Source organism: Littorina saxatilis, linkage group LG4 (genome assembly GCF_037325665.1).
Source record: "Littorina saxatilis isolate snail1 linkage group LG4, US_GU_Lsax_2.0, whole genome shotgun sequence".
In the NCBI taxonomy this organism is placed as follows: Eukaryota; Metazoa; Mollusca; class Gastropoda; order Littorinimorpha; family Littorinidae; genus Littorina; species Littorina saxatilis.
The window spans coordinates 58268233-58284737 of NC_090248.1; the positions used below are offsets into that span (position 1 = coordinate 58268233).

General features: G+C 43.8%; 1 protein-coding gene across 1 annotated transcript; it reads left to right on the top strand.

The window, feature by feature from the left end:
- The first annotated feature begins 3963 nt into the window (after positions 1-3963).
- On the top strand, positions 3964-16486 carry LOC138965198 (F-box only protein 7-like). Its single transcript, XM_070337326.1, has 11 exons — positions 3964-4167; positions 5006-5445; positions 6960-7186; positions 7729-7864; positions 8068-8148; positions 8528-8617; positions 9244-9296; positions 12426-12549; positions 12801-12838; positions 13192-13378; positions 15802-16486. Exons 1-11 carry the CDS (start codon positions 4049-4051, stop codon positions 16002-16004), a joined length of 1698 nt encoding a protein of 565 aa, XP_070193427.1. The 5' UTR covers positions 3964-4048; the 3' UTR covers positions 16005-16486.
- Positions 16487-16505: the final 19 nt, after the last annotated feature.

Genomic DNA, 16505 nt, shown 5'->3' on the forward strand with positions numbered 1-16505 from the left:
TAATAATATGTAATTTAATCCAAAATTTTAATAATAAATTTTCATTTAATTAATATACTTACCCAACTCACATCGTTTAAACCCTCCCGCCTCCCCGCTGTGGTGGTATTGGGTTCTAAAAAAGTAGTGAGTTGGGCTTCGTTCGAATGATACAAATGGCGGCGTATGCGCACGCATACGGATGTTGGACCGGACATCGGTCTGATATTATGGGATGGATCACTCTTTTTTAGGGTGGTCTCCCTTGTTACCAAGGGGAACGCGTACAGCGTTACCAGCACTGAACTAGAGTTAATTGCTATATGTGAGTTGGGTAAGTATATTAATTAAATGAAAATTTATTATTAAAATTTTGGATTCTTCATGACGTCTTTCTGTGTCTGCATCCGCGAAATGTTTGTTCATTCCGGGATCTTTGTCATCTATGTTCAGAACTCTGTCCTTATAGTTTCAGTCTAACAGGCCTCCTAAGCTAGCCACTTTCCAAGGGCAGCTAAATTCGCGTATGGAAACAGTACTGTCGTCTGGGATGCTGTTTTCAGTATTCTCAGCGTTGAAGAATGTGTAAAGAGAAGAAACGATAACAGCAGTAGAAATAAAAGTCGTGTGTTAATTTTTGGGCTTTTGGAGGGACGATTTTGAGTTTGAATCCATTCTTGCCATGCTCCTAAAGCGTGTAACATACAATCTTGCACACGTTTGCTTTAGTAGTGGCAAAGAAGGAAAGCGTGTGACATATATCTATGTCTTCAAAAATTCTTGTGTGAGCAAACATGATGCTAATTTGTGCAGCTTGCTTTACTGTGTGACACACACATTAGGACAGTGGAACCCCCCTTGTGAGACCTCCAATAATCTGATCAAATTAGGCCTTGAACAGGAGGGAGTCTTAAAATGGGGGTACACTTACAGGGGTTGGGCAAAAAACCCCAAATAGTCTGTTTACGGTAACCCGACCGACCCTATTTTTTTCGCGCGACCCTAGACTTTTTTTTTTGGGCATTTGGGGGAAAAAAAAAAAAAACTTTTGGTTTTTTTGCAAAATAACGTAAAAATATGGTTTTTGGGAAGAAAAAAAAAATCCCGACCTACTGACCCTATTTTTTGGGCCTATGTTACCGTAAACAGACCTATTTTTTTTTTGGCCTTATTAACATCTGAAAATGCAGTCTTAAAAGAGAGGGAGTCTTCAATTAGTTTGGTTTTTTTAAAGGGGGGTTCCACCGTATCACACATATTGGTATCACATGTATCTGTTGAATTGTTGCTTGGCCTTGATGCTCTAGTCATCTAGGAAAAAAACACTGGTGCTTGTGTGTGTGTGTGTGTGTGTGTGTGTGTGTGTGTGTGTGTGTGTGTGTGTGTGTGTGTGTGTGCGTGTTATAACCTAACAGCCAAAGGTGTGTGTTTCTGTCTTAGTTCTTTTTGATACGATCATCTATATCTAATACGTCTTTCGTAATGCATGCCTGAAGCAGCCGTGAGGCAAGTTTTTCTGTGTGCATGATTTGCCCAAAGACTCCCCATTTTTGTGTGTGGATAATTTGCCCAATTTTAGACTCCCCATTTTTCTGTGTGAATAATTAATTTGCCCAATTTTGGGCTCCCCATTTTTCTGTGGATAATTTGTCCAACGACTACCCATTTTTCTGTGAGGATAATTTGTCCGACGACTACCCATTTTTCTGTGAGGATAATTTGCCTAATAACCCCGAATTATCTGTGGGCATGATGAACTGTATGCTTTGGTCTGGATCTCTTCCCTGTGCAAGCTACATGCTGATAGGTCTCAATCAGGTGTAACTTAGCTGAAAGAGCTCATGTGCGAAATTAATCGTTTTAATGAAGTGTGTGTATCTGAGGGGGAGGGATGTAAGCAATTGAATGGCAGGGTGAGCATATGATCCTTTTTTACCCGCTTTTGACATTTTTGTTTTGTTAGTACAGTATTACTTTGTTCCTTTCATTCTCAAGTCTGTCTTTGGGTCTTTGTCTGTGGCAGCCCTGGTATAGATGTGCGCTTATCACTATCAGATCGATCCGTGTTGCGAAACATGTGCGGGAACGCTAATCAGTGGACATGCACTGACTGCTCACAACGTGACATGAACACTGGGTAAACTGCTCAGTCAACTTTTGTTTTTGTTACTTGTTTTTCTCCTTCTTATTCTTCGTTATTTTATTTGAGTCTGGTCACTCTTATGCTCAGAAGTGTGAGTTTAGAAACATGTAGAACTGAACATGAGTATAGTATCCTGGTTAGTTTTTATTGTTTTGCGGTGATTTTTTGCTCAGGTGTTGAAAGGTGCTCTTTTCATTTTTAGGTGTTTTTTTCTCCGTGCGTTTGGTCTTAGTGCCCAGTTGTATGTATAATCACTTTTTTCTGAACATTTGAAAAAAAAAGCTATTGATTTGTTGTTTTTCTAACAATAATTCCTGATGGTTTTGTCTGGCTTTGCTTAGAGTCGGTCACAGCGGACTGGGAGTCCACATGTATGTGACAATACTGACCCAAGAGAAGATAACTCTAGACCCCACCCCACAAGCAGTATTGTAGTCAAGGCATGACGATGAGACAGCTTTAAGAAATAAACCATGTAGCTGCCAGGTGTAACCCACTGCTTTCAATTGTAACATACAAAGGATTTCAACCCCTATACCATGTTGTGCAAAAGTATCACCTGAAAGAAATTGTGGTTGAAGATGTGCATTAAACAACTGTTGCATACAATCTTTTACATGTCTTGGTTTTTGTGTTTTTGAAACAATAAGAAGACGGTACTGGATTGTTATCTGGGGTCTTGCAGTCTTAAGTGGGGAAGTCTTAAATCGGGAGGTTTTGAAACAGGGGTTCTACTGGAACACCGTAATCAGCTGAGGACGTTCATTTTGTGCTTACCTTGTTGAATTGACAGTGTGACCCTCATTATGAAAACTTATCTTAGTGCCAAAACGAAATGCAAGACAAGTTCAGAGTGGTTGGTTTTCAAACATTTTAACCGATTGCCTCTTCAGTGCATGTCCACTTTAATTAGACGATGTACGGAAATGACTTTGTGTCAAGTTTCTGGGGTTGTGGAAGAGTTGCTTTTCCTTGTTTCCATGGATACACTGTGTCAAGCCTACAATGTCACACGTTTCCATGTATACACTGTGTCAAGCCTACAATGTCACATGTAGCTAAACTGGCTTCAGTGTTTCAATGGAAAAGCAAGGGAAAGAAGCTCTTGATCTTCCACAATATTAACCCATAAAAACCCAACAGTTATTTCCAGAATAATTTGTCTGCCTTTTTACATTTAGTCAAGTTTTGATTGCATGATTGTATTCATGTGTTTTTATCTGTTTAATTGAGATAATGATAAAGTTTGCTCATTGTTTTTAGACTAAAACAGTCCTATATATTAAAAGGGGAGCTTGGGTGCTGGATGTTTCAACAGTTCAGTTTTTGAGCATCATGGCAACAAGTGTAGATCCTTCATGTGTTTATTGTCCGTCACAAAGTAAATGTATATGTATTACCAGTCTATAAAATTGTTCATCTGTTTGTTTACAAGTGGGTGAGTAAGAATATATCTGGTGTGTGTGTGTGTGGAAGGAAGGTGAGCCTGTGTGTTTGTCTTTAATTCAATATGTTCCTTGAAGATACAATTATTTAAAACGTTGCATCATTCATTGCAAACTCACAACTACCACCACCACTGTTATCACACACACTCTCTCTCTCTCTCTCTCTCTCTCTCTCTCTCTCTCTCTCTCTCTCTCTCTCTCTTCTCTCTCTTTCTCTCTCTTCGGAAGAAGAAAAGCTAAAAGACGGGGGGGGGGGGGGGGGGGGGGGGGGTAGAACTGCACCCGTACAGGCATATGACGAACAACACCTGTGCGATGATTGTTGTTGACCTAGACTTATCTCCCGTAGCCAATCTTCTTCCTTTGAGAACACGAAGAGTGTAGCGCAGCAAAACAATCTGCAGGCTCATCACGGCAGTTGCTGTCTGCTGTGCCTTCATTCCAGTGAAATGTCGCCGGACTCGAGCTCATAGTCACCATGAAAGTGCGAGTGAAGCTATCGGGCGCGGCGCAGGGTGTAGATGTTGGCGATACTGACCAGTGCACGCTCTCCCAGCTCCGAGAGAAAACTGCTGACACTTTCCAACTTGCCGATAGGTTAGTGCGGAGAAGCAAACCATTTTCACAGTGTGCAGAACTTTGTGTCCGAGGCATTTCTACATCTATTTTAAGTTTGTCGTTTTTTAGTGCTGTTTACAGTGTAGTACGACAGCAAATATGATCGTGTTTAACTTGCAGCAGGAATAGGATCTGCACAAGCAGACATGCGAGCATACCTCTCTCACTTTCTCTCTCGGGGATACACACATACACACACAAACAAACGAACGAGTAGCCTAATCATTGTTTTATTTTTAAAAAGAAAGGAAAAAAAATCTTTTCTTACCATGCGTTTGATGGTAATGTTGAACTTTAGCGTGATAAATTCATAGCTCACAATTCAGGGGCATTTCAGCCTCCAATTTTGCAGAATCTGCTCTTGTAAGCATAACAATAAATTAAGTCGTTTTATATATATATATATAGGCCTATATATTTCTATACCTTTGTAGTCAGGGAATGAACCCTACGGATGCTTTTCCTTTACATATGTTTTTGAAGGAAAACTTCAGCAAAGCTGCCATTTCAAAGGAAGGGAGGCAACTGTCTGACTGTCAACATTTCATATGCATTTAGGATTTACTCGTCATTTTCGTTGATCAAATTAACTAATTCTGCTTAAGTTTGGAGCTCAATCTGTCAATTAATTTCACGATAAATATTCTTTGGTTTGATTAAACTTAAAGGGACTTGTATCAAAAATAAGTCAAAAACGCCATTTGATTGTGAGCTATGAATTGATCAAGCTAAAGTTCAACATTACCCGTTTGATACACAAGTCTGCAGAAGAAAAAGGCTATTTTTAAACATAATGCAAAGAGCAATGGTGTTTCAGGTCATTCAGCTTGAGTCTGAACAGAAAGGACGCGTTGTGTGGGGACGATGAGACTTTGTCCCAGCTAGGCATCGTGGCGGGGGACCTGCTCTTCGTTCTCTGCCACGACCACAGTAACACCAGCAACAACACAAACACCACCCTCACCACCACCACCAACTACAACACCACCACCACCACCACCACCAGCAGCAGCGGGCCAAACAGCACGGCAGACACTTCCTCGTCCAGTAACAGTGAAAGTGACGTCTCCCAGGCCGGCGGCCTGACACAGCCTGTCAGTGCCAGTGCCAGCGGCACAGCGTGTCAAGACATGGACACTGGTGACAGCGAGCAGCAGGTGTGTGAGCAGGGTTCAGTGACGGCACTGGGTCACAGTGACCTGCAGGGCGACACTCAGCAGACTGCGTACCTTGATCCCGCTGCATATGGGGGTGCAGGTAAGGCTTTGTTGGGAATCAGGAAAGGGGGGGGGGGGGGGGGGGTTGGTTAAGACTACAAATGGTGAGAGAGAGAGAGGGGGAGTGAGTGCGTGTCTTTAGAGCACGTCATGTGAGTGATTGAAATGAATGGTAAACATATAATTGTCTTCACTGTCAATCATGTTTTTGGCTACTGTGTATTGACAAAGGCAGAGTTGCTTTGTTGTAATGACTTGTTTCTCCCTTGTTATACATGTATATTTTGTTCCCAGGTGCTCTTGTTTCACAAAGACTGAGTGACTTTATGTGTACCTGTTTCTGGGGCTGTTGACCATTTTTGACTCACATGCGAAGCAAAAGTGAGTCTATGTACTCACCCGAGTCGTCCGTCCTGGCGTCCGTCCGTCCGTCCATCCAGAAAACTTTAACGTTGGATATTTCTTGGACACTATTCAGTCTATCAGTACCAAATTTGGCAAGATGGTGTATGATGACAAGGCCCCAAAAAACATACATAGCATCTTGACCTTGCTTCAAGGTCAAGGTCGCAGGGGCCATAAATGTTGTCTAAAAAACAGCTATTTTTCCCATTTTTCCCATTTTCTCTGAAGTTTTTGGGATTTAATACCTCACCTATATATGATATATAGGGCAAATTAAGCCCCATCTTTTGATACCAGTTTGGTTTACCTTGCTTCAAGGTCAAGGTCACAGGAGCTCTTCAAAGTTGGATTGTATACACATTTTGAAGTGACCTTGACCCTGAACTATGAAAGATAACTGTTTCAAACTTAAAAATTATGTGGGGCACATGTTATGCTTTCATCATGAGACACATTTGGTCACATAAGGTCAAGGTCACTTTGACCCTTATGAAATGTGACCAAAATAAGGTAGTGAACCACTAAAAGTGACCATATCTCATGGTAGAAAGAGCCAATAAGCACCATTGTACTTCCTATGTCTTGAATTAACAGCTTTGTGTTGCATGACCTTGGATGACCTTGACCTTGGGTCAAGGTCACATGTATTTTGGTAGGAAAAATGTGTAAAGCAGTTCTTAGTGTATGATGTCATTGCTAGGTTTAGCTGAAGGTCAAGGTCATGTAAAGGTCAAGCATGTGAGTCGTATGGGCTTTGCCCTCCTTGTTTGTATATATTATGTGGTTGTAAAATCTAAGCTATGTATGCCTGTATTTTGATTTGTACAATGAATAGCATTTGATGTGTATTATATTTGTGTGATGTGTTTAAAAGTGCTTGTAGTCTTCTGATAGAGTATGCCTGGTTGTGTGCTGTATAATGGACAGCTTTTTCCCCTAAAGCCTGTGTTAAAACTTAAATCGTTAGTGTATTTAAAATCTTACATTTATCATTTTATGATGTGCTCTGTTATTGCCTGACTTTGTTATGTTTGTGAAATGTTGAATTTTAATGTCATATATATTTGTTGTACCCAGAGACTGTTATATCTTGCGTGGAAAAGCGCTATAGAAGAATGTTTTATTATTATTATTATGCTTGACTTTTAGCTAGCGGTGCCTATGACACAGAGCGGTGCGTTTCGCCATCTCCCCTGGAGGACCCAGAGGTCAACCGGTGCCTGCAAGAACCCCTGCTGTGTCGCGAGTCATCGCCCATCGCAGTGCCTGTGTTGCTGAGAGACGTGTACGAAACTGCCAGCTGTGTCACCGCCACTGATGCTCTCTGGGTCGTCCTGCATACTGTCATGATGGAAGTGGGCTTCAGACCATTGCCCGTAGGTAGAGATAGAGTGGGGGGGGGGGGGGGGTGTGGAGGGTGAGAGAGTGGGGAAAAGGGGGTAGAGAGTGTGAGATAGTGAGGCAGGGGGGGGGGGGGGGGGGTAGAGAGCAGGAGAGAGAGAGGGGAGGGGGGGTAGAGAGAGAGAGAGAACACAAGAAAATCAATAACAAATACTTTGTCAGTCTTTACAAAACAGAAACGTGTCTTAGGCCTGCATCACAACTACAAAACAATAATGGAAAAAAATACAAAATTATAATAAAAATTAGATTATAAACATTGTGTATCTTAATTCATGACAGTTTGCATGGAGAGAGAGAGAGAGACAGAGAGAGAGAGAGAGAGAGAGAGAGAGAGAGAGAGAGATTGTCCTCCAGATGAGACAGACAAGACAGTGCAGGCAAGGTGTGGCTGTGGGAGCAATTCAAGAAAGAAATGACTGCTGTGTTGTCTCATCTGTGTGTTTGATACATCTGTGTGTTGATACTGTGTAAAATCTTTGTGTTGATACAGGGTAACATCTTTGTGTTGTTACAGAATGGCGGTCTATCACTGGGTGAGGGGTGGAATCACAGAGGATTCTACAAGCAGGAATACCACCATCTGTGTGTCAGCACGCAGCACAGCTGTTCCATCATCGGCGTTGCCATGGGACCCACTCTCATCGTGCACGGTAACGGAGATCGTTGGCGTGTGTTGTGTGGCAACGATATGTACATTCTGTCTCACTGCGAGTTTGGCAGGTGTGATCAATGTTTTGTTTGTGTGTGTGTGTGTGCGTGTGAATATATAATATATATATATATATATATATGTTTGTGTGTATGTGTGTTTAACCCCCAGGTAAAAAAACTGTAATTAGCTATGACATCACAGGTGTGACAAGCGGTGACCCCCAAGTGAAGACAGACAGCCAGCAGCTGAAGGTGGCGGACTATGTCTACGGTGTCAGTCAAGGTACGTGTGTGGTGCATGATGATAAATGTTTTTTAACACCCTCACACTCACAGTGAAAACATTAGGCATTTAGGGGCTTTGTTCCCGAAGTGTGTGGTGCGTGCAGTAGTATGTCACATGTCAGCTGTTTTCATTTCCCTTCTTATTCTATTCACTCTTCACTGGTCATATTCTTGAGCTGATATATCTGTTCACTGTTTTACTATTTTATTGTGTAGCTTTAGCTTTTCTAGTTGTAAGCTTTGGTATATATCAACATTAAGATTTGATCTGTCATCCTGTGTGCGTGATGGGGAAGTGAGTGACGTTGTTTTTGGTGTGATAGATGTTGGATGATGTATGCATCATGTGCAGTGTGTACACTTGTTTTGCATGACAGACGTTTGCCGAGTGTACAGAAACCTGGAGCGACTGTCTCGCACGATGAAGGACCTGGTCTGCCAGCCGCTACTCTCTCAACTCTCTGAAGGTGCATCTCTGTCTTTCTTTCTTTCTCTCTCTCTGTCCCTCAATCTCTCTCTCTCTCTCTCTCTCTCTCTCTCTCTCTCTCTCTCTCTCTCTCTCTCTCTCTCTCTCTCTCTCTATCGCCCAAACATAACTTTAACTCCATATCCCACTTACTCAGATTATTTGCAAAGTCATGGCAGGATGAACCTACCTGGATGTGTTCAATCAAATCAAAAGACGCAGACAATACTCATCTATGTAACTCCAGAGAGCCATAACAACAGACAGACATACCATGACAAGGAAATGCTACAGACACACAGCATCCAGAGACAGAGACGAATCTTCACACAGGGGGCAAAGTTTGCTTTTTGGGGGTATTGTATTGTTTTGAGGGCTGTCTTTGTATGTGATACATGTATTACACCCCAGGTTTAACACTGTCTGTCTGTCTGTTTGTTTGTTTGTTTGCCCACACTTAGATCTCTGGTGTTTATGTGTTGATTGAGTTGAAATTTGGTGTGTGGCTTGGGCGTGGGGTATAGCCAACAATTAGGTTCCTACCTTTAACAGAAGTGGAGATATACGTATGATACGTTCTAATATGTAAAATGTGTATTTTGTGACTGGCTTTCTGTGTGCTTTCAGTGTGTGGCTTCCCTGTGTCGCTGGGACTGCTGTCGCTGTCCTATGAAGTCAAGGTACGTCCTTGACCTTTTGTTGCTAGGCTTCATGGTGATGAGGGTGCTGACAGCTGAGAAAGTTTAACAGTCTCAGAGCACAGTGCGGTGTTGAGTAAGTGAGGGGAAGCAATGAATGACACTGGGTCATTACTGTTTGAAGTGAGGGGAAGCAATGAATGACACTGGGTCATTACTGTTTGAAGTGAGGGGAAGCAATGAATGACACTGGGTCATTACTGTTTGAAGTGAGGGGAAGCAATGAATGACACTGGGTCATTACTGTTTGAAGTGAGGGGAAGCAATGAATGACACTGGGTCATTACTGTTTGAAGTGTTGAGTGAGTGAGGGGAAGCAATGAATGACACTGGGTCATTACTGTTTGAAGTGAGGGGAAGCAATGAATGACACTGGGTCATTACTGTTTGAAGTGAGGGGAAGCAATGAATGACACTGGGTCATTACTGTTTGAAGTGTTGAGTGAGTGAGGGGAAGCAATGAATGACACTGGGTCATTACTGTTTGAAGTGAGGGGAAGCAATGAATGACACTGGGTCATTACTGTTTGAAGTGTTGAGTGAGTGAGGGTAAGCAATGAATGACACTGGGTCATTACTGTTTGAAGTGTTGAGTAAGTGAGGGGAAGCAATGAATGACACTGGGTCATTACTGTTTGAAGTGAGGGGAAGCAATGAATGACACTGGGTCATTACTGTTTGAAGTGAGGGGAAGCAATGAATGACACTGGGTCATTACTGTTTGAAGTGAGGGGAAGCAATGAATGACACTGGGTCATTACTGTTTGAAGTGTTGAGTGAGTGAGGGGAAGCAATGAATGACACTGGGTCATTACTGTTTGAAGTGAGGGGAAGCAATGAATGACACTGGGTCATTACTGTTTGAAGTGTTGAGTGAGTGAGGGGAAGCAATGAATGACACTGGGTCATTACTGTTTGAAGTGTTGAGTAAGTGAGGGGAAGCAATGAATGACACTGGGTCATTACTGTTTGAAGTGTTGAGTGAGTGAGGGGAAGCAATGAATGACACTGGGTCATTACTGTTTGAAGTGTTGAGTGAGTGAGGGGAAGCAATGAATGACACTGGGTCATTACTGTTTGAAGTGAGGGGAAGCAATGAATGACACTGGGTCATTACTGTTTGAAGTGTTGTGTATGATACTCACGGCATTTTAACCTTTAGCACGCCAGCGGCGATTTTCGTCGCCCAGCCATTTTCCCCCCTTTGCCAGCCAGCCGCGATTTGCGTCGCCAGCACAAGGCTTGTTCGTATGACCAACTTCTCGTTCGTATTTGCATACGAGAATAACGGTATTTTTAACGGCACTTGAGCCAAAGCGAGGCTCACTTCCTTCCGTTATCTCGTCGTGTCGTCTGCGCTGCATTTGAGTCGGTTTTGTCAAAGTTTTCTGCTTTTGTTTTTGCATCGATAAAGTACTTTAGCGCTTCGACAAGCAAGATGGAGGATGATGAGTTTGAAACTTTCTTTTGAGTTGTTTCTTGACAACAAATCGTATGCAGAATTGGAACGAATTACTGAGGAAGATTTTTGCAATGCACTGTGTATCGCAGTGAAAAAAATGACAGTTCGTCAAGTGACAGTGACGGTTACGAAAGTGCAGATGGATACAAACAGTGGCTGGTCCAGTTTAGTGAAATGACAGGACCAGCAAACATTACCGATAATCTGACTGCGTAGCTAATGCTTGACTTGCTTGTCGAAGAGACACTGCGTAGAAACTGACTCAAATTCAGCGCAAAGCAAGCCAGTGACAAGACGTAAAAAGTTTGCGTGTTCGGAAATGGCGACCTGTGGATCTAGTGGAGATCAAAGCTTTTCTCTGCTTGTTGTTGCTAACCGAACTATTAAAAAAAATCGTCCATGACATGCACTGGTCCACAAATATATTTATTTAGATACCAGGATCAGGAAGTTGGATGGTCAACATGATTACCTGATCAAAGGAGTTTCACCAGACATAGACTGGTTAGTTTCACAAAATTCCACGGACAAGCCAACACAACCCCTTTTCATTTTGTATTTGTATTTATATGCTAAGAAAATAAATGATGCATGCAAACAAAAATATTTTAATGTTAAATATAACCCCATCACAACCACAACGTTTCATGCTTATTAGTGCATTTTCAAAGAAGTTGTAAATGTTGAAAGTTAGTGGGTGTTATTCTTACGCTAGGTAAGCAAAATAATGTGGCTACAGGGGAAGTAATGCTGGCTGGAATCTGGAGTGCTAAAGGTTAAGATCTGAGAAGTTGAGACTTACATACAGCATCTTGTTAGCCACAACCAACCACCTTAATTGTACCCTATTGGCAGTAATGAGCTTAGTTACCCGTCATCTTGAACACGCGGCCAGTACCGTGTAACTGGCCTTGAGACCGATCGATTCAAGGGGGGCAATCTCAGTCATCTGAAAGAGGGAAATCCAAACGCAATCCGCCTTGTGCGATTTTATGGGCTTGGACGATAGAGAAAAATAAGAAAAGCAAAAGCTGGAGTCCAGTCTGGACGAAACTGCTATCAAGAACGCAGAATTGATTTTTTCTGAGTTTTTTTTTTAGCCGTAAGCGCCATTTCTCATTTCGAATTTCTCATAACTGCTGGCGGCTGCAGTGAAACCAACAAAGGGGCCTCACTCTGGAAGAGTTTCCTGCTCCGATAAACATAGCGCTTACGGCTAAAAAAAACTCAGAAAAAATCAATTCTGCGTTCTTGATTGCAGTTTCGTCCAGACTGGACTCCAGCTTTTGCTTTTCAATTTCTTATTTTTCTCTATCGTCCAAGCCCATAAAATCGAACAAGGCGGATTGCGTTTGGATTTCCCTCTTTCAGATGACTGAGATTGCCCCCCTTGAATCGATCGGTCTCAAGGCCAGTTACACGGTACTGGCCGCGTGTTCAAGATGAGTTACCCGTCCGCTCTCAGCCTGAAGAGGATGGAACAGGTGTGCAGAAAGTACAGCGTTACCTGCACTGATTACCTATTGTTACCTGTGTACAGGTAAAGGTGTGTGAGTTACCTGCCAGCCTGGTGAGGATGATACAGGTGTGCAGAGTACATTGTTACCTGCACTGATTACCTGTAACTACCTGTTGTGACCTGTCCACAGCTAAAGGTCTTGAGCTACCTGCCAGCACTCGGCCTGGTGAGAATGGGACAGGTGTGCAGAGAGTACAACGTGACCTATAAGGACCCCTGCCTGTGGCGACGTCTCTACCTGCGGGAATTTGGACGTGAGTGACAGTTTGAATCACGTGTGCACAGCATTGTTGTTGACTTTCTTTGCTGTTTGCTGCAGTAGGCAGGGCACTCTTATCACATATTTATCTTTAGTGGCTGCTAAGCTTGAATACTTTCATTTAGTGAATCCGCGGATCTGGGGGGGGGGGGGGGGGGGGGGGGCAATGGGAGTATTTTATTTATACAATGTATTTCTGTTTTAATCATTTTGATTTTGCATATATATATATATATGTGTGTGCAGAGCATGGCGATAACAGTCTGCACAAGGACTGGTACACGGTGAGTACATCACCATTTGCTCTTGTCGTGTGCAGTAAATTTTGCTTGTATAAGTCTTAACAGACAAACAAACAAATAAACAAATGCATGTTTTGGTGGCTCTCCATCTTTAGCAATTGCAAACTGATTATAGAGAGGAGAATCAATCATGAGTTCAGGAGAGCTGTCTGACAAAGGGAGTCTGCTGTTGGTTGTTAAGTGAAGCTGCCTATAATCAAAGTTTCACGAGTTATAAATCTGTCAGTATTTTGTTTATTATTACTTTAACAGTTTAACATGAATCAGTGTTGTTAGCATTATGACTTGACACATGATTTCACCTTAATATGATATGCATATGACCTTGACCCCAGCTGTACAAGGTGGAGTACCTGGCGAGGAAGGATCGACGTAAGATGTCACGGCAACGCCACCACCTGCTGTCGGGCATCCCCCCCTGGCTGAACCCCCCGCCGGGCCACTTCCCTCCCCTCACCCCCTCCCCCTACATGGGTGGCATCGTCGGGGGCGACTACGACCTCAACCCGGAGTTTGCTCCACGTGAGTCACAGTATTCGTCTTCACCGCCTGTCTTGTCTCTTTCCTCCTGTCACAGCATTTGTCTTCACCGCCGGTAGTGGCTGTCTGTCTATTTCCTCCTGTCACAGTATACGTCTTCACCGTCTGTAGCGGCTGTCTGTCTCTTTTCTCCTGTCACAGTATTCGTCTTCACTGCCTATAGCGGCTGTCTGTCTATTTCCTCCTGTCACAGTATTCGTCTTCACCGTCTGTAGCGGCTGTCTGTCTCTTTTCTCCTGTCACAGTATTCGTCTTCACCGCCTGTAGCGGCTGTCTGTCTCTTTCCTCCTGTCACAGTGTTGTCTGTCTTCACCGTCTGTAGCGGCTGTCTGTCTCTTTTCTCCTGTCACAGTATTCGTCTTCACCGCCTGTCTGTCTCTTTCCTCCTGTCAGAGTGTGTCTGTCTTCACCGCCTGTAGCGGCTGTCTGTCTCTTTCCTCCTGTCACAGTATTCGTCTTCACCGCCTGTAGCGGTTGTCTGTCTCTTTCCTCCTGTCACAGTATTCGTCTTCACCGCCTGTAGCGGCTGTCTGTCTCTTCCTCCTGTCACAGTATTCGTCTTCACCGCCTGTAGCGGTTGTCTGTCTCTTTCCTCCTGTCAGAGTGTGTCTGTCTTCACCGCCTGTAGCGGCTGTCTGTCTCTTTCCTCCTGTCACAGTATTCGTCTTCACCGCCTGTAGCGGCTGTCTGTCTCTTTCCTCCTGTCACAGTATTCGTCTTCACTGCCTGTAGCGGCTGTCTGTCTCTTTCCTCCTGTCACAGTATTTATCTTCTCCGCCTGTAGCGGTTGTCTGTCTCTTTCCTCCTGTCAGAGTGTGTCTGTCTTCACCGCCTGTAGCAGCTGTCTGTCTCTTTCCTCCTGTCACAGTATTCGTCTTCACTGCCTGTAGCGGCTGTCTGTCTCTTTCCTTCTGTCACAGTATTCGTCTTCACTGCCTGTAGCGGCTGTCTGTCTATTTCCTCCTGTCACAGTATTCGTCTTCACTGTCTGTAGCGGCTGTCTGTCTCTTTTCTCCTGTCACAGTATTCGTCTTCACCGTCTGTAGCGGCTGTCTGTCTCTTTCCTCCTGTCAGAGTGTGTCTGTCTTCTCCGCCTGTAGCGGTTGTCTGTCTCTTTCCTCCTGTCAGAGTGTGTCTGTCTTCACCGCCTGTAGCGGCTGTCTTTCTCTTTCCTCCTGTCACAGTATTCGTCTTCACCGCCTGTAGCGGCTGTCTGTCTCTTTCCTTCTGTCACAGTATTCGTCTTCACCGCCTGTAGCGGCTGTCTGTCTCTTTCCTCCTGTCACAGTATTCGTCTTCACCGCCTGTAGCGGCTGTCTGTCTCTTTCCTCCTGTCAGAGTGTGTCTGTCTTCACTGCCTGTAGCGGCTGTCTGTCTCGTTCCTCCTGTCAGAGTGTGTCTGTCTTTATTGCATGCGTCTGGCTCTGTCATCCTTTGAGAAGAACAAGGTACAGTTTCTGTTGTCCACTGCTCATTCTTCTGGAAATAATTGTTTGGGGGTTGGGGAAAGTTATAGTCAAACCTGTCAGTAACGACCATCCAAGGGACCAATTAAAAGTGGTTGCCAAAGACAGGTGTTCACTATGAAAAGGTGATTTATTAATTTTTGAGTCACTTGAGAAAAAGTGACTCTATGTAATCGATCAGTGTTAGTCTGTCCGGCTGGCCGGCCGGCCGGCCGGCCGGCCATCTGGCCGGCCGGCCGTAGACACCACCTTAACGTTGGACTTTTCTCGGAAACTATCAAAGCGATCGGGCTCATATTTTGTTTAGTCGTGACCTCCAATGACCTCTACACTTTAACGATGGTTTCGTTGACCTTTGACCTTTTTCAAGGTCACAGGTCAGCGTCAAAGGAAAAATTAGACATTTTATATCTTTGACAAAGTTCATCGGATGTGATTGAAACTTTGTAGGATTATTCTTTACATCAAAGTATTTACATCTGTAGCCTTTTACGAACGTTATCAGAAAAACAAGGGAGATAACTAGCCTTTTCTGTTCGGCAACACACAACTTAACGTTGGGCTTTTCTCGGAAACTATAAAAGTGACCGGGCTCAAATTTTATGTGAACGTGACTCATTGTGTTGTGAATAGCAATTTCTTCCTGTCCATCTGATGCCTCATATAATATTCAGAACTGCGAAAGTGACTCGATCGAGCGTTTGCTCTTCTTGTTTTATTTAAACGTGTCTGTGTTCCTTGGGAGTGGTCCTTGTGGGCAGGTATAGTCGCTTTAGAGAGGTGGTCACAAGGGCAGGTTCAACTGTATCATACTTGTCTTCAGTTGTTAACTATTTCAGTGGCTGGCAGCAACTGCCCAGAAGGGAATTTTTAATGTTCGACTCTTGTGGGCAATCATGAGATCCTGATGCGATGTCACCTGGCTGTGTGTGATTGCAGGAATCCCTCACCCACTGTTTGGTCAGCCGGCAATTCCAGACCACTTCCTGCCCCAGGGGCCCGGTGCGCCCGGCGGTCCCTTCGCTCCCAGGCCTCGCTTCTCCGACCCCTTCGGTCCCTTCCCCGGCCCCAACTACATGGCCAGCTTGCAAAACGCGCGACCATCACCCTTTGGCTCTCTGGGCGGCAACAGGTTTCTCTAATCTGAGGACGGGAGACTGGTCAGCCATGTTTGTTGCTTGAGAAGAAAGACTGGGATGTTTGTGAATTTTAGATTTAAGGAAAACTGAAATTCAAGTCCTCTAACGGCAGCGAATGAAAATGATTTAACAGCCATGAGATTTTATTTTCTGAAGGGATTTCTATACTCACCCCTTCCTGCCCCAATTTCTTTTTCATGTCCTCCTCCCCTAAACACACTCGTACACACACACACCCTCTTACACACAAACACACACTCGTACACATACACAAAAACAAACACACTCACTATGTGTGTAAAGGTTAAAAGAGCAGCATGACAGGTGGAGTAAAAACTTTTCTTGTGCGTCTCTCTGCAAGTCATACGTAAAGCTGCCGTCAAAGGTGTGAGGATTGTGGACACTGGGCTGCTTGGTGTGTTTTGCACACCTCTTTTATGTCAATTCATTTCAACAGGAGCTTCAAATATATTCTGATTTATTGACGTCTTAAGTAGTGTGTGT

Excerpts from the sequence above, each read along its gene's own strand:
- LOC138965198 (XM_070337326.1), top strand. The coding sequence starts at position 4,049 with ATGAAAGTGCGAGTGAAGCTATCGGGCGCGGCGCAGGGTGTAGATGTT. Across the intron at positions 7,865-8,067 it reads ACCCACTCTCATCGTGCACG|GTGTGACAAGCGGTGACCCC; the intron begins GTAACGGAGATC and ends ATGACATCACAG. Across the intron at positions 12,550-12,800 it reads CTACCTGCGGGAATTTGGAC|AGCATGGCGATAACAGTCTG; the intron begins GTGAGTGACAGT and ends ATGTGTGTGCAG.